At 45.6% G+C, this 18,194-nt stretch overlaps 2 protein-coding genes across 4 annotated transcripts in view; both read right to left on the bottom strand.

Annotated features, from left to right (window-relative positions):
* Ano2 (anoctamin 2) overlaps positions 1–13,416 on the bottom strand; it is a 349,715-nt gene extending 336,299 nt beyond the window's left edge. Inside the window, exon 1 of one of the 2 annotated variants that reach the window (NM_153589.2) lies at positions 13,091–13,416. In NM_153589.2, the coding sequence (NP_705817.2) occupies positions 13,091–13,112 (22 nt within the window). In that variant the 5' untranslated portion in view covers positions 13,113–13,416. The remainder of the gene's footprint in view (positions 1–13,090) is intronic. The other variant, NM_001364562.1, reaches the window with a different exon arrangement.
* Positions 13,417–17,155: 3,739 nt separating this feature from the next.
* Positions 17,156–18,194, bottom strand: part of Vwf (Von Willebrand factor) — a 133,732-nt gene continuing 132,693 nt past the window's right edge. Inside the window, exons 51-52 of one of the 2 annotated variants that reach the window (NM_011708.4) lie at positions 17,928–18,025; positions 17,156–17,484 (exon numbers count right to left, since the gene is read on the bottom strand). In NM_011708.4, coding sequence (NP_035838.3) covers positions 17,296–17,484; positions 17,928–18,025 — 287 coding nt within the window. In that variant the 3' untranslated portion in view covers positions 17,156–17,295. The remainder of the gene's footprint in view (positions 17,485–17,927; positions 18,026–18,194) is intronic. The other variant, XM_006505918.4, reaches the window with a different exon arrangement.

The raw sequence follows: 18,194 nt of genomic DNA, 5'->3' as shown, positions 1-18,194 counted from the left end.
CTCCAAGGCTAAGAACAGAGATCCAGGTAGCAATGGCCCTGAGCCTCAGAGAGACCTGGACACTTCTACATTTGAAAAACCTCACCCTAGGTGGCTAATGGGGTCCCATGGGAATCCCCAAACAACCCAGATTGTTGCCAAGACTACAGGTTGCTCTCCACAAACTGACAGCAAGGCCCCATTGATGAAGCCAACACCCACACAACCCACTGACCATGAAGAAGTTGAGCTGGTACCAACAGAGCTTTCACACCCTATGTTCTAGCACCTTTGGTACAAGAAGGGACTCTTCATGCTACCAAAAGAAAAACATGAACACCAAGCCAACTACAACCCTTTCATGTATTGTCCTGCTCGGGCAATAGTGGCACAAAGCCTGTGGGAGTGACCGACCAATATCTGATTTGACTTAAGGCCCACTCCACAAGATGGAACCCATACCTGACACGTTTGAGTGATCAGAGATCCAGGGTCAAATCAAATACTATTGTTCTGGGAAAAAAATGTAGCAATAAAATGACTCCTAATGACATTCCACTGAATGCACAGATCAGTGCACTATTCAGCCATCATCAGAGTCTTTCTCCTGCAGCGGATGGTGACAAATACAGAGAAAGACCCACAGCCAGACATTATGCAGAATGAGAGACCCTGGGACACTCAGCCCTAAATGAGATGTCTCTATCAAATCCCTCAGGGCTCAGAGAACCCCATGGAAAAGGAGGGAGAAAGAACGTAAAAAATAAAAAGTAGAAGGTATGAAGGAGATGAAGGAGACAGGCTCTCTAAATCAACTGAGCAAAGCTCATATTAAACTCACGGAGACTGAGGCAGCATGCACGGGGCTTGCACGGTTCTGCACCAGGTTCTCTACCTATGAATATTGTGGTTTCCAGTCTGGAGTTTTTAGGGGATTCCTGTCTCTGTGAACCACTTGGTCTCCAATTCTTGTTGCTTCTCTAGGGCTCTTTTCCTTGTGTTGGTTTGTCTTGTCCAACTCCTATGTGATAGTTTTTGTTTTATCTTACTATATTTTATGTTTTGTTATATTTTATTATTATCCCTTAGAAGCCAATTTGTTTTCTAATGAGAGGGAAAGGGGAAGAGAATATAGATGGGAGAGGAAGAGAGGAGGAGCTGGGAGAAATAGAGGGGAAACTGTAATCAGGATATAGTACGTGAAAAAATACTTTCTTCTGCTTGACCATGCTCGCCTGTATGCTTGCCTTCTCTCTCTCTCTCTCTCTCTCTCTCTCTCTCTCTCTCTCTCTCTCTCTCTCTCTCTCTCTCTCTCTTTCTCTCCCCCTCCCTCCCTCCCCCTCCCCCCTCCCCCCTCCCCCTCCCCTCTTTCTCACACATACACACACACACCTCTGTGTCTGTGTGTGTGTGTCTGTGTGTGTGTGTGTTGAGAATGAAATTTCTGCAGCTCCCTCTTGCCTCTTGTTTGGTCCTTTGTATCATCTTTAATTCTGAGCATCTCTTTCTATAACTACTACCAGATCCCACTGCTAATATTCAAGGTCATGATTTATACCAATGTAATAAGGTAATTTTGAGCACAGGAGCAACATGATTAAAATTACCTTCTAAAGACATACTGACCATAGTAAGAATAAATGGGTTGTCAGTGAAAGAATGGATGGGAGATGGGGGGATGCAGAGGGATCCTTAAGGCCTGACTGCTGGCTACAAATGACCTTCATGAATGGATGGACCTTTTGTTTCATGGGCCACAATGTTACTATAATGTTACTCCATTGTCTTGAGACTTACCAAGCAACTAAGCAATCTCTTCCCTAATGCCTGTATCAGATATAAACACTCTTGTGTTAGTCAAATTTCCAGGCATCTGCTAGAATGGATACCTGAGGTAAATCAACTGAGAAAGGAAAGTTTTCTTCTGGATCATGATTTTAGAGGTTTTGGCCCCAGCAGGTTGTCTCTGCTGCTTTGGGGCCTGTAGAAAGACAGCCCATAATAGTGGAAGCATTGGTGAGGGACTTACCTCATAGCAGACAGGAAGACATCAAAGTGGGGGGGGGGCTGTGATTCTGATATTCCTTTCAATCACATGGTCCCTAACACCTACCCAAGTCCCATTAGCCACTGCCTCCCACTTCTACCACTTGTGAAGTTACCCCCATATCCAGATAGGGTGATGAACTAAGGAACAAACCTTCAACATATGAGCTTTTGAGGGACAGAGAAGATCCAAACTATAGCAATGCCTCATTAGCCAAACCTGATCTTGCTGGCAGGGCCAGGCACTTACTAAGCAGTTTATGGTTGTACCAACTCATTTAACCCTCCCAATAACCCTAGGAAGGACATGTGATTGTGTCATGCCCTCAGTGGAAAAATCCATAATTTAGAACTCAGACGGGTGGCCCGAATGAAGCCTCTTCATTGGTAGCCATCCTGCTCTGTGGTTTGGAGCATGACTGATCAAATTAAAGTGTACATGCCCTCTTTGGTCTACCATGAGGAAATAGCCTGTCTACAACATAATTGGACAAAACTGTTCTAATAGCTCATTAATTAAGCTTGTTTTGAAACAACCTATCTATAATACAATTGGTCAAAACTGTTTTATTAGCTCATTAATTAAGCCCATTTTGAAATGGCCTATTTGCAAAACAATTGGCAAAAACTGTTCTATTAGCTCATTAGTTAAGCCTGTTTTGCAACATTAAAAAATAAGCTGCATCATGAATAATGAACAAAATGTAACTTTCCTCCCCACCCTGTCTCTCTCTCTCTCTCTCTCTCTCTCTCTCTCTCTCTGTGTGTGTGTGTGTGTGTGTGTGTCTGTCTGTCTGTCTGTCTGTCTGTCTCCCTCTCTTTATATCTCTGTCTCCCTCTGACTCTCCCTCTCTCTCCTCTCCCCCCTCTCTTTCTCTCTGTCTCTCTTTCTCTGTCTCTCTCTGTCTCTCTGACTCTCTCTCTCTCTCTCTCTCTCTCTCTCATACACACACACAAATGAGTTCCCTCAGTGTCCCTCATGCCCCTCCACCATTCACAAACATCTCCTGTCTCTGACCACCTCTTTCTCTTGAGCATACCCCACAACTTCCATTAACCCAGTGAAGATGAATATTCAGAACTAGAGATCAAAGCCTGGACATTAAAATTCAAGATGGATTTGTATTTCACTAATGACAGATGATACTATCTCTTCACAGAATGTTGGTCATTTGTGTACCTTCTTTGGAGAAGTTCAGATTATTCATTCGCTTAAAAACTAGATTACTGTCTTTTTGTTGTATGGTTGTAAGAATTGTTTACATATTCTGAAAACAAGTTCCCTACCCGGTCTATTACTTACAAATATTGATCCCTGTCTTAGTCAGGGTTTCTATTCCTGCACAAACATCATGACCAAGAAGCAAGTTGGGGAGGAAGGGGTTTATTCGGCTTACATTTCCATACTGCTGTTGATCACCAAAGGATGCAGGACTGGAACTCAAGCAGGTCAGAAAGCAGGAGCTGATGCAGAGGCCATGGAGGGATGTTCTTTACTGGCTTGCTTCCCCTGGCTTGCTCAGCCTGCTCTCTTATAGAACCCAAGACTACCAGCCCAGAGATGGTCCCACCCACAAGGGGCCTTTCCCCCTTGATCACTAATTGAGAAAATGCCTTACAGTTGGATCTCATGGAGGCATTTCCTCAACTGAAGCTCCTTTCTCTGTGATAACTCCAGCTGTGTCAAGTTGACACAAAACTAGCCAGTACAATCCCATTTTATGGGTTATCTTTTCCCTTCTTCATGGCATCTCAAAGCATTATTTATGTGTGAGAGGAAAAAGGAGCAACAGTGGAAATGTGAGGGTGTGTGTGTGTGTGTGTGTGTGTGTGTGTAAGAGAGAGAGAGAGAGAGATGGGGAGGAAGAGAGAGGGGACAGAGTGGGTACATGCTGGCCATGGAGCAGTGTGGGGATCAGGGGACATCCCTGAGTGACCATATCATCTTCTACCTTGTTTGAGACATGGTCTCTGTGGTGGTTTGTATATGCTTGACCAAGGAGTGGCACTATTTGAAGGTATGGCCCTGTTGGAGTAGGTGTGGCCTTGTTGGAGGAAGTGGGTCACTGTGGGCATGGGCTATAAGACCCTCATCCTAGTTGCCTAGAAGCCAGTCTTCTCTTAGCAGCCTTTAGATGAAGATGTAGAACTCCTAGCTCCTCCTGAACCATGCCTGCCTGGATGCTGCATGCTTCCTACCATGATAATAATGGGCTAAACCTCTGAACCTATAAGCCAGACCCAATTAAATGTTGTACTTATAAGAGTTGCCTTGGTCATGGTGTCTGTTCACAGCAGTAAAACCCTAAGACAGAAGCTGATACCAGGGACTGCTGTGATAGGCCTGACCATGCTTTTTGTTTAGAACGTAGATTTGGGGAACTTTGGATTTTGAAAACATTGAAATGTTTTAAATGGGGCTTAATGGGTTATCCTAGTAAAGATATGGAAGACTTTGTTGCTGAGAGTGATTTGAACTGTGCAGACCTGGACCAAGTGGTTTCAGCAGAGAAGAATTTCACTATGTGCCCTAGAGACTATTTTGTGATATTTTGCCCTTGTGCTGCTTTTTGCCCTTGTCTGAAGAGTCTACCTGAGTCTCTAAGGTAAAGAGACTTATATTAATTGCACTGACAAAGGAAGTCTCAAAAAAGTCTAGTAGAGATTTTGTTCTCTGCTTTAGTCTTAGGAAGAACATTTTAAAGAAAAAAAAAAAAGCAAACTGAGAAAGGAAAAAATATAAAAAATGTGATTCAAGTAATAATAAAGGGACACCCGAAAGTGAAATGGAGCTGAGTCCTGTGTTCAAGGATATTAAATGGAATTAAGGAGTGGTGACCTCAGGGCAAGATCTCACCCAGCTAAACTTATTGTTAATGCATTTGCAGTTGTAAAGAGGAGAGTTATATTATGTTAGGCATTATTAAAAGCTTAGGCCCAGCCACGGTGGTACACACATTTAATCTCAGAAGACAAAGGCAAGCAGATCTCTGCGTTCAAGACCAGCCTAGGACAGAGAAAGTTCTAGGTGAAGAAAAGCTTGAATCCAGGCGTGGTGCTACACGCCTTTAATCTCAGCCTTCAGGAGACAGTCATGCAGATCCCCGAGTTCACAGTCAATATACAGAGCAAGTTCCAGAACTGCCAAGTTTAGGCAGTGAGAGAGTTGGAAAACAGAAAGCTAGTAACAGAATAAAGGGAGTCGTGTTCCAGTCCCAGCAAGCCGCAGAACCGGCAGCTTCAGCCATGTGGATTTAGAGTCAAGAAAGAAGGGACTACTGAGACAATTGATGCTGCTTAGCTGGGGCTAAGAAATTACCCGTGATTAAGAAGAGACCAGTATCAATGATGTAAAATCTTCTGGGAAATGTTTTCGGAGAGCACAAAAAAGCTGTGTTCCAGAGACAGCCAAGGTTGTACCTCGTGCTGCAACTCGACTTGGTGATGTGTAAGAATCACCCAAGTGGTACTGGCGTTTGAAGGTATGAAGGAGTCATGGAGAGCAGCTGAGGCTTAGCAGTGTGAGAGGCCAGGGAAAGTCATTAGTGAAGGTGCAGCCATACCAGTACCATAGGAAGATCACCTCCACTAGCAGTAGTGGAGTGAAGTCAGCCAGAGCCTAGAGTGCTACAGAGGGCAAAGTTGGACATGTGATCCAAGCCCTTTGGAGCAGCCCAGGAGATCATGTGCAGAACTCAGACATGTGTGAAACAAGAAGCTATAAAGTTGAAATTGCCTTGGAGACCCCAAGATGTTCAAGATGTCAGAGCCGTGAGCTATCTGCTCAGAAAAGCTGCTAACAGGGAGTAGAACCAGCTCAGGAGAAAGAACTTTGTTGCAGTCAACAAAGATGAGAAAGTGTTAGAAATCTGAAGACCACATTGACATCAGATATGGAAATGCAGACCTTGGAGTCTGCCCAGCTAGGTTCCTGTCTTGCTTTGGAGGTTGCAGTTAAGTGATTGGATGAATCTCAAAAAAGACTTTGAACTTTGGACTTTTAACATTGTTGAGACTGCTATAGACTGTGGGAACTTTTGAAGTTCGACTACATGTATTTTGCTTGAAGTTGGACTACATGTATTTTGCATTATGCTATGTTTAGGTATGACCCCCCCCCCATAGAGTCACATGTTTGGACAATACCATGTGGGCCCAGGAGTGGAATGTGGTGGTTTGAATATGCTTGGCCCACAGAGTGGCACTATTTGGAGGTGTGGCATTGTTGGAGGAAGTGTATCACCGTGGGTATGGGTTTTAAGACCCTCATCCTAGCCACTTGGAAGCCAGTCTTTTCCTAGCAGCTCCTCCTGCACCATGCCTGCCTGGACACTGCCTCGCTCACACCTTGATGATAATGGACTGAACCTCTGAACCTGTAAGCCAGCCCTAACTAAATGTTGTCCTTATAAGACTTGCCTTGGTCATGGTGCCAGTTTACAGCAGTAAAACCCTAACTAAGACAATCTCCTCTATTGTTCAGGGCTGCACACACCAAGGCAACCAAGCTGTAAGTTTCCAAGGTTTCTCTCTTCATCTTCTCATCCTGGCACTTGGATCACAAACACTTGCGCTATTGTGTCCAGTAGTTTTTATGTAAATTCTGGGGATCTGAACTTGGTCATCAAGCTTGTACATCAGGCACTTTCTCCACTGAGCTCATTTTTTTTTCAGTTTTTCAGCTTTTTAACCACCCCTTCATTATGTGCCTACTATGTGCCAGATACACATCCATCTTTGAGAGGCTATCCCTATACATGTATAGTATGTAAAAGTGTAGTAGGTTGTTAAACTTATCAGGCTAAGAGAATTTCAAGATGGCATTATTGAGCAAGACTGAATATAGGCACTGGGCATGGAGAGTACAGCTGGGTTACTATGTTAATGTGTGAAATTATTCTATTACTATCCACACTGGTAGCACATAATCAACACTATCTATAGAAGACAGAGTCTGCTCAGCTAGTCGATACAACACAAACACACTAAAATTAAGCCATGGTAACATGGTGGTAGGTAGTTTTTTTTTTTTTTCCAGGTAGTTTTCCAGAGACCATGGATGACAGAGGCTCTGCCAGCTTCCACTCTAACTTCCACATGACAAAGTTGCTGAAGCTAAGAATGTCAAGAAGTTGGCCAGGAAGGTGTCTAAGGGCCAGTCTCAGGGGTAGTGGAACACTACCCTACATGTTCTGCCACCTAGAGCTCAGTCCTATGGCCACATCGAGCTTCAAGGAGGAGACTGGGAAATACAGACTGTCCCCATGTTCAGGAAGAAGAGAAAGTAGACTCAGATAAGCAGCAGGCACTCTTACAATAGGGAGTTACAAGGAAGGGCAAATTTGCCTGGCATAGTGACATTTATTGTACTATATTCAAGTTACAGACTTACACATTTGTCTTTCCAGGTAAGCTATGAGATCCTCAGATTTCAGCACTCAAAATGAAGTAGTAGGTATATAGAAAATGCCTATTAAGCAGTCCATGAATTATGTTATATTTCCTTCAGAGACACCCTTGGTCTTGAGAGTGTTCCCCAGTGTAGGGGAATGCCAGGATGGGAGAATGGGAGTGGTGGGTGAGGGAGCACCCTCATAGAGGCAGGGGAGGGGGATGGGAAAGGGGGGTCTTCAAGGGGGACCTGGAAAGGGGAAAACATTTGAAATATAGATAAAGAAAATATCCAAACCAAATTTTAAAAAAAAAAAAAAAAAGAATGGCCCTCCAAAGGTGATGTGTCAAAGGCTTGTCCTTCGGGTGACACCTACTTGGAGATATATAACCTTTTATAAGTAGGACCTAGTAAGAGGTCTTTAAGACACTGGAGGTGTACCCTTGAAGGGGAATATAGGACCCCACCCCTTCCTCTTCACTTTTGGCTTACCAGTCATGCGGTAATTGCCCTCACTCTCCCACAAGCACCATCTTCAATGGGTTGCCTCACCTCAGGCTCAAAGCATTTCAGCCAACTGATCATAAACAGAACCCCTGAAACTGTGAACCAAAATTAAGTTTCTTTCTTTATCAACTGATCCTCTCTGCTCTTTTGTTATGGTGACGGGAAACTGACTAATACAAATAGTGAAGTGTAAAACAGCAGCTGTTTTCACAAATTCTGTTGCTTTTCGAGACTCCACATGGAATGTCCTACATCTCTGCGGCCAGGGTAGAGAAAGCTGCTTGATTTCCCCTTTCTAATGAATGGCAGCGGCCTTGCATCCAGTCTATACAGCAAGAACATCAAGTCACTTGAGCACAAATTACCTATCTTTTGTGACATCTAGCATCGAGATTTTTGGTGTGTAGAACCCATTCCTAGTACTATGACCAAGTCTCTAATGTATGTTCTGGAAGTTAAGGGGCCAAACGGAAGCCATGACAGTAGAAAGAACTGATACTGTTTGAGGCACACACTGCTTTTGTCGTCCTATGGGTTTGCCAGGTGTAATAGCTTTTCCTTCATGTGTAGTGACAGGCTTCGCTTGTTCATGGACTCTTGTAAAACCATGTAACACACTACCTGTGAGGATGACTACTCTACCAACAATGAACAATGACAAGTATTTCTGAGTTTGTTCAGAAATTGGAACCACCAAAATTCACTAGCAAGAATACACAATAGCACAGCCACTTTGGAAAATACTTGAGATTCCTTTTAAAAAAAAAGTTAGGTGGAATTGTCATGTGATCTGACGATTCTCCCAAGTACATACTCTAGAGGAAGAAAAACTAACTTTGTTCCTGAGGGGTCAAAGAAGCATCGTTTATAGTAGTCAAAAAGGAGAAACCCAAATGTCCATCAGCTGACAAATGGATTAACAAAGTGTAGTACATGCTTACAAGGGGACCCAGAGAAAGGAACAGAGAGTACTGATTTATGCCAGGAGGTAACTGAACCTTCAAAAGTTGTACTTAGTGAAAGACTCTGGACACCAAATGACGCAGAGCATAAGGTGGTTATGGGGTATATCCAGGATAAGCAAATCTATACGATAAAGTTAGATTACTGCTTTCCAGGGACCAGAGCGAGTGAGGGAAAGGTGTCCGACTATTATGGAGTCTATTATGAACTCGGTGGATATATGAAAACAAGCCCAGGGGAGAGGCAGGTTTTATAGCATGGGAATTATATATAGATACAGCTGTTATTTTTTTCCACATAGAATTCCTAGAACTGTGCATTTTCTTACCTCAGCCCAGTTAGTGAACAAAACAAAACAGATCAGTGAAACAAGTCGGAGAGCAGAGAAAAGATTGAAAAGCATTTAGCAAGCCTCAAGGACTCCCGGGACAGGATCGACCAGCCCAGCATACACATGGTGAGAGTTCCAGAAGAAGAAGAGAAAGAAGGGGGGACACCAAACACACTGCAGAACTGTGATCGAATCGTCATCACGTTGACAAATATAGTAACTTCTAGATCTCAGGATTTCAGCAAAGTTACCAAAAAAAAAAAAATGTACAAAGAAAACTAGAGCTGCGGGCATCACAGTTGAACTACTGGAAAAGTGGAAACCAAAGCTTATACAACTCACCGGGCTGAACGAGGCCTCACCTGAATGAGAACTAAAGTAGGAACTAAGGCTTGCTTCCCATCCAAAAGCTGCCAATCAGTCAGGGGACTCCTGTGAACTAACAAGGGAAAGCTAATTCTTATCATCCAGCCAAATGAGATAGCCTTCAAAACAGTGAACTGTAGACTCGGTTCAGCAAAACACATGCTGAGAGGATCTGTCACTGGCACAATGACACCCCATGAGGGACTAAGAATGGTCTTGGGGCTGAGAGGAGAGGTCAATCAATGGGTGGAAACCTGAATGAGAACAATCCCTGCTGGGTGTAGTAGTGTATGTTTGTAATCCCAGCACTGAGATAAGACAGTGCACACCTGATAACAGCCTGGACTACACAGCGAGTTTTAATAGTAAGACACTATCTCTAACAATGGGGGGGGAAATAAGTAGTTCCTGAGGAACGCGTCTGTCATATGAGAAACTGAGAGCCACTGGTCTACATGGAATATTAAATGGAGTTTCCTATAGACTATATACTTCCTTTCCAACTAGAGATTTGGCCACTTAGTCCATGAATCGTATAAACCTAATGGTTTACAATCAGCCATTTTAAACAAGTAACAGAAAGGGCCTGGAGAAATAGCTCAGCAGTTAAAAGCACTAGCTGCAATTCCAGAGGACCCAAGTTCAATCCCAGAACTCACATGGCGGGGATCTAATGACCCCCCCCCCAAGTCCCCACAGACACCATACATGCACATGGTACACAGATATACATGCAGGCAAAGCACTCGTACACATGAATAAAATAAAATTTAACAAAGCAGACTGGTAAGATAAGAATAAAACAGAAACATCTTCTATTTTAAATTATCAGAAGCCACCCAATAACTATCCATGAATAATACTCTCTAAAACCTACTAATGGGTGTTAGAGATTTGGCTCAGCAGTAGAGCTTAGCAGGTGGAAGGCCTTGGGTTTTGTCCCCAGCATTGCAAAATAAAATAATAAAATAAAATAAAATCTATTACTAAAACTACAGCTCTTTATATTGGGCAACATCTTATATAAGCATCGATACAAAGTGTTTTAAGGCAGATCCTTGATATAATCTCTACGCTGATCTTAAACTCATAGTTCCTCTGCTTCAGCCTCTGGGTGCTGGGATTATAGGCATATGCTATCAGACCCAGCTTATAACATTCGTTTTAAAGTTTAATGCTGGTCTCCTTTTATAGACAGCGAGGGCCATGTGACTTACTTCCTTTTCTGACTTGTCAGAAAGTTCATACATTTTTCTCAATGACAGTAGCTATTCTTAGTCTAGCCAAGTATATAGCCCTAGCCTGTCTGGCCTTAAGCCCCTTAAATAAACTACCCATGCTGATTTCAGGTCAGAAGCAGTGCCAGGAAGCAGCCCTCCCTGCAATATGACCACAGCATTTGACTAACCCCCTTGCAATACCAATACCCACTGTAGCAGCCCCAGCCTCATCTGCATCTCCCATTCTCCACTACTGACATCCACACTCCCTGCTAATGACTTCTTTTAAATAGAACAAAAGCAATAAGGTGAGTTGGTGGGGGAGATCTGTGGTCCAAGAGCAGCTTCATCCTTCAATGACAGAGTCTGGTGAGCGAGTGATCACAGGCATGGTCCTTAGCTACTCTGAACATCAGGTTTGCCTTCTGTGAAGTGAGCTGAGTACTGACCCACACACACCCCCAGAGCTATTATGTCAGTCATCTGCTAGTTTGGGGTACGTTGGAGTGCTTGATAAAGAATAGCCTTCATTTTCCTTTGGATACAAGAACATTTGGCCTCAGATGTAAGACACAATGTCAGACTCATCCTTACCACTTACCCCAACCCTATCCCTGACCCTGACCCTGACCCTGACCTCCTGATCACACTGCTCCAGCCACTGGCTGCCCCTTGGTCCTTGGACAACCCCATCACTTTCATGCCATGAGTCCTATGATCTCTTTGCTAACCATTCTCTAGGTATCTCCATGTTACCTATTTAGAGAGGTCCTCCTTAACCACCTGGCCACAAGTAAAGACCAGCAGAGATGGAAGCTCTTTTGTACCAGCCCCTCCCCCCAATCTCGAGCTGTCAAATTCATGGTTTCCCTGTGCTCTAGACATCTCATGTGCAGGATGGGATAGAAGGCTTCTCTCATCCGGCAGAAATGAGCCACTGAATAGATGGGATTAAAAAAAAAATCAGATCCTCAGAAAATAAGAGAAGAGCTGGACCTGGGTTGGTGTCTGGAACCCACCCCCAACCCCCGTTCAACCTCTTCAATCAGCTACCACTGTGGTGCTAAGACACATAGAGGCAACCAGGGGACAGAAGAGGCTGCTGAACAGGGCCTTCCTGGGGCTTCAGAGACCAGCATGGCAGTGCCTGGCAGAACAGTAACAGAACCACATGGGCCCTTGATGTCTAGCAGCTGGTGCAGAGTGACCCTGAGGTTCCTTGAGGGGACTGGTGTCAGGTCTCAAAATTCAGACAGGTGAAGGGATCAAAGAGTGTCACTGTCATCTTAAGAAACAGTTTCTACAACTCTAATACATACACACTCATTCACTCACACACACACTCATTCACACATATACATACACACACTTATATATACACACATACATATACACACATACATATACACACTCATACACACACATATACATACTTATACACACAGTCATATACACACATACTCATACACACATATACATACATACTCATACACAAGAACATAAACACATATACTCACATGTGTACACATATACACATATGTACATACTCATACACACATCTTGTCTAAGATTCTCCTACCACCTGCCACTTGCCTGTGGGCTAACGTCTGACCATCCTCAGTAGGACCTCCCTCCCTGGCCAGGGCCCACATAATCCCTGGAAATATCTGTTTGTAGGACTATGACTAACACTTGCCTGCAAATCCCTTCACCTTGTTCACTCCCAAGCCACAGGCACCTCTCATTCCAACTCCAACAACAAAATAGCCAGCAACTCCCACCCCAAGCAAAGACAAGCTCCCAATAGATCTGATTTTCAAGGCACAGTAAAATAACATCCTTGGTGCCCCCAAACCTTACCTCAGTCTGCCTTTCTTCTAAAAAAAACACTTGTGAAAATGTCATACCTGTACTTGCCTGCACCCAAGGAAAGTGGCTCGTGTCAGAGGCCACAGGGATGCTGTGTCCTCAGTGCACTGTCAGATCAACCTGGCTACGGTCTTACTTACCCTCAGATTATATGTAGCAAGGAGAAGCAAAGTAGAACTGGTGACCAGCCACTGAGAGGGGACACCAGCCCTCTGCCACTTGTCCCCTCCTTGATAAAATATGTAAATAAAAATAAGACTTTAGAGAATTACTCAGGCACCCTCACCTTCCCTACCTCAGGGAAGTCCACTTGACGTCACTCATCCCAAAGAACAGGTGTTAGAATCCCTTCTCTTCCACATCTTCCTTCAATTAGTGGGATGCTGAGAGCCAGGGTCCTGGGGAGGGGAAACTTACCTCGCAGCCCAGGGGCCGCCATGGTGCTGGTCCCCAGATGCCAAGCCCCTTGGCTGCCCTCGCTCCACTCTGGATAGGCTTATGTGGCTGCCAGGGAGTTAATTCCATCGCGGCTCAGCTCTGTCTGGACGTGCCCGCCCCTCGCCAGCGGCTGCCACCTCCTCCAATCCATCCCTCTCCCTGGGCAGTTCCCTGCGCTCCTCCTTCGCAGAGACTAGCCCAACTTCCAGAAAGGATCCCTTTCTCAGGTGCAGCCAGAGACACGCTGGGGTCATGCATGGGCTGCGGGCCAGGGAGTAAATGCTGCTGGCGCTCCTCCACTCCACTCAGGAGCCTGAGTGAGCGCCACACAGCCGGGCTCGCCTGTGATAATTCAGCCGGATTATCTCATGAACTGCCTGGCTGATTAGTTTCCAGTCCCCAGCGAAGCCTCCTTCCTGTGGCACCAGTCTGCCGGCTATAGCCCTGAGTAGTAGTAGGGACTTAAACAGCAAGATGAGGCTACTCCGGTCTGGAGGGGGTGGGGGGAAACATGCAGCCCCGAGTGTACACAAGGACAAGGGGCAGAGGGGAGAGGGCATGTGTTAATTTGAGCTTCCCCAGGAGACTCTAGGGCAGTGAGGAGTGTGCCTAGAATTTAAAAGCTGTGAGACAAGAGTGGTGTGTGCTTTCCTAGAGTGGCTTAGGGACCTGACCATGGACAGAGGAGGGGTGAAGAGAAAGCCTCCAAAGGGCCATTTCCAGGATGTGAGCTACATTCCAAGATGCCAGAAGCAAATGACGCTCCTTGATGTTATGCCTCCTCCTCGGTGGGAAAGCATTACATCAGCATCAAGTACGCTGTTTGTGATCGCTGAATCTGAGAGATGTCTGTCCCCTGTTTTACAGAAGACAGTGGCAGAAACCCAACCAAATGGAAAGAAAACAGAAAGCATCGTGGTCCAGCCTCGAGGATTAATGGCTGGTGTCTATCTAAACCTCTTGACTTCGGGAGTCTCTCAAGTGCTTTGCTTTGCCCAGCATTCATACTTCAGTCTCAGCCTCCAGTCTATGAGGCAGTGACTTCCATTTATCCATTTCACACATGAAGCGTCCACAGTCTGTGTGCCCCAGGTTCCAAAGCGGGCTGCCTGCTCTGGTGTCCCAGCTCAGAACACCTTGCAGTTTCGCATCTCCCTCTTTTTCCCTTCGTTCTCCTTCCTTCACCTGCTTCCTGCTTCCAGGGACCCTTCTCCATGTCATCTCCACTCCTAAATTACTAAAAAGGCACTCGCCTGCTATCCATCCCTCTTCCATCCTCCCACAAGGAGTTTTTCCATGACACCCCCTAAAACATGTTTAAGGGCTACCCTAGTTACTTTTCTGTTGTTTGTTTTGTTGTGGTGGTTGTTGTTGTTGTTGCTGCTGCTGCTGCTGCTGCTGCTGCTGCTGCTGCTGCTGCTGCTGCTATTTTAAAGCAGCTGGGGAAGAAAAAGTTTATTGAACATACATAAACTTCCAGGTCACAGTCCATCATTGAGGGAAGTCAGGGCAGACACTGAAGGCAAAAACCCCAGACACAAGAACCATGGAGGAACACTGTTCCAGGCTCTCTCTAGTTCAATTCAGCTCTGTGAAGACCCAGCTGCTGGGGATAGTGTTACCCACAGTGGGCTGGGCCTTCTGACATCAGGCATCAATCCAGACAGTCCCCAGCAGACAGAACCACAAGCCAATCTTACTTGGGCCATCCCTCAATTAAGAGTGCCTCAGATGACTCTAGGCTATGATAAGTTGTCAGGTGAAGCTAAGACTCTGTCTCATTTGGTCTAAAGGTGACCATAAAAATAGGGTCCTTAGTATCAAGGGCAGACTCTGCCCTTAGGAAACCTTTAGGTAAAGGAACACAGACATGCACAGAGACATACATGTGCACTAGTTTTTGTCAACCTGACACAAGCTAGAGTCATCTGGGAAGAGAGAACCTTAATTGAAGGATTGCCTCCAGAAGATTGCCTTTAAGAAAAATCTGTGGGGCGTTTTCTTCATAAATGATTGATGTGAGAGGGTCCAGCCCACTGTGGGAGGTGCCAATCCTAGGCAGGTAGTGTTGGCTTCTTGAAGAAAACAGGCTGAACAAGCCATGGGAAGCAAGCCAGTAAGCAGCGCCCCTCTGTGTGCTATATAATCAGCTCCTACCCAAAGGTTCCCAACTTGCGTTCTTGCCCTGAACTCCCTTCATGATAGACTATGAGCTGTAAGCTGAACTAAAAACCCTTTCTTGGGGAGCTGTTTGATCCCAGCAATAAAAAGCAAAGTAGGGCCGCCCACCTGACCCTCTTCCTGTGTTTTTAATTGGAAGATGGCTTTCTTGACTTGGCTTTTGTGTGTGAAATAGCACAAGAGAATAGTCATTCAGCCACCAAGGGCAGATCACAAGAAAACTAGCCAGCTGTCCTTGTTCTCAGGTAATGTTAAGTGATCAGTCAGGAGAGTGACAGCCAATTCCGTGTCCCTGGATCTGGTTTCCTCCAGAGGCTGACCTTAGCAATGACTCAAAGTTAGGAAGCAGGGGGGATGTGGAGAAATGACAGCCTTTGAATTATTAAGGAGATATATAAAACATTCATCTATGCTTCCTTCCCTCTGTCTACCCCACTCAGTTCTCTGCCAAACCTAGGCATCATCATGGCCTGTGCCCTGTGACAGAGCTTCTTGTGCAGTTTGCTCTAGGCAGTGGCAGGTGGCAAAAAACCTGGAGATGTAGCAGTCACTGAGCCCCATGTGAATGACGGAAGATGGCCAGCAACTGTGGTGCTCTGCGCTGAGTGGCCCGAGAGTTCTTGTCTAGCTGTAAGGCACTGGGGTTTTGAACAGGGACCTGCCATTCAGACACTGCTTGACCTTTGCAAGCCATTTGACTTCTCTGGGCCATTTTCATTATCCGTACATGGGTCAGAGAGAGAAGACAGACTAGATGTCTAAATCTTTTCTGACTCCATCGTCTAGGACTTTTGATGAGGTAAATATGTGAAAAGACTTGGGATGAACATTGGTACCCATCAAACCCCCAGAACATATCCAGGACATCCCCTTCGTCTTCGCAGCTTTATTCTCCCTCCCAGCTAGAATCCTTCCCTTCCTACCGCACAGTGTGCACGCTCTTCCAAAACATTTCCAAGAAAGACCACCTGTACCCGAGGGTGATGGTTCTGCATAGGGATTCAGGAACTAGACGCTGCTTTGTGTTAACTCTGCCCTTCCACTAAGGATGGCTGGAGCAGGAAGGGCCTTGGCAGCTGGCAAAAAGCGAAAAACACAGAGCATCTCAGCCACAGGGATGCAGGAGATGCCCAGCACTCTGCCACCCATGTTGTAAGAGTCACTGGTTCCCACCTGTGAAGATGGGTTTTTCATTTTATGCTCATCTCTTACATTTGAGCACTTACAGTCACCCAGGACACTCACACTTCCTAAGCACAAGTTATTGACGCTCACAATCCTTTGACTGAGATGACCATGTTAGTTTTACAGATAAGGAAACTGAGTCTGAAAGCCATGTAGGAGTTGTAGAAGACTGTACACCTGGATGAGGGCCATAGGTAGAGCCCACGTCTGACTCTGAGCCTAGAGCTCATCTGCTATGACTTGGCCTGTGATGGGACCTGGCTTCTGTATCTGTTGGCATCCCATCTACAGGTACCTACTTCCCACTGGGACCGAGGACTGCTATGTACATAGATTTCTCATCCCTCTTCATGATGTCATCATTCACCCTGACAGCAGGAGCTGATTTCCAGGGCCCACCTCTCTGCCATGCACAGAAGCAACCTGACTGAGAGATTTGAGAACTGGGTGTTCTTAAGTATACATTTATAGGTTCAGGCCACCAGGCTGAGTTTCTGAAGAGACATCTTCACCCTGTCCCTTCCCACCCAGAGGATGCTATAATCCTACTGTTTTCTGGACACTGGGCTAGGAGTATTTGCAGAGGGACCATGAGCTTTGTCCCTTAAAACAAGCCTCAGACCTCAGATTCAGGTCACATCTGTCATCTCAGACTTCAGACACAGTCCACAACCAGCCTTGGTTAAGATGAGAACTTGGCCTTTATTGTGGGCCCAGGAGGGCACAAAGGTCAGGAGGCCCAAGGGAGGGATCTGGTTTTCTGGATAGCCAGGTCATAGCATGGGTATCAGTAGGAATCCGCTGTAGCTGCACAGGCCTCACTTGCTGCAGTTCCGGGGAGAACACCTGCACTGCATGGCGTTGATGACCTCGTGGTACACGACAGAGCCATTGGTGCAGTGCAAGGGCACGCGCATGGGCTCCGTCCTCGAGGGCAGGCAGCAGGAGCATTGCTCCTGCACATCCTCGATGTCAATGGAGTACACAGCTTTGCTGGCACACTTTCCCTGTAATGCAGCAGAGAGATGGGGCATCACAATGCTGGATGGGGCAGCAGGATTCTGGGACAACCTATATCCTCCTCCTGCCTTACCCAGAGACCCCTGGGGGAGCTAGGCAGCTTCTAAAGGTAGATCTCAGGAAACTGTGAGCCTCCTTTCTCCAATTATTACACATACCCAAACCCCTCTGGCCATAATTTCCACACACACTGATTGATCCTGAATCCCCATCTTCCACAAATGACACCCCAGTTTCTTTATAGATCTGTTCTCATCTTTCTTCTGGGCTCAAACAGTTCTACTCACTAAATGAAACACTCACTTTAAAAACAATGCTTACAGTCCCTTGTATCTCTCTTCCTTATAACTTTTCCAGATCCTTCTAGATGACAACTAAAGAGACTTAGCTTTTCCCACCCAGGTCTTCTTGAAGTCACGCAGCTTTTTACCTGGCAGTAATGAATGTCCACTTCCTCTTGGGACTTACAATCTCCCACTTTGATGTACTGCACCTTGGCTGTGATGTCTTTGCAATCAGGCTCCTCACCTGTAGATCAGGCAAGAGGTGGAATTGGAGGGCTGGTTAGCTGGGGTTCTAGAGAACACTTTCCACATCCAGCTTCTGCACTAAGTTGGAACTGCTCCTCTTCCCATCAACAACTAACCAAGATCAGTTGCAGGAAAGGGAACTAAGTTCTTCAAGCTCAACTCAGCTG

The sequence above is a fragment of the Mus musculus genome, chromosome 6, assembly GCF_000001635.26.
Source record: "Mus musculus strain C57BL/6J chromosome 6, GRCm38.p6 C57BL/6J".
Taxonomy (NCBI): Eukaryota; Metazoa; Chordata; class Mammalia; order Rodentia; family Muridae; genus Mus; species Mus musculus.
This window is presented reverse-complemented; position numbering and strand designations above follow the sequence as displayed.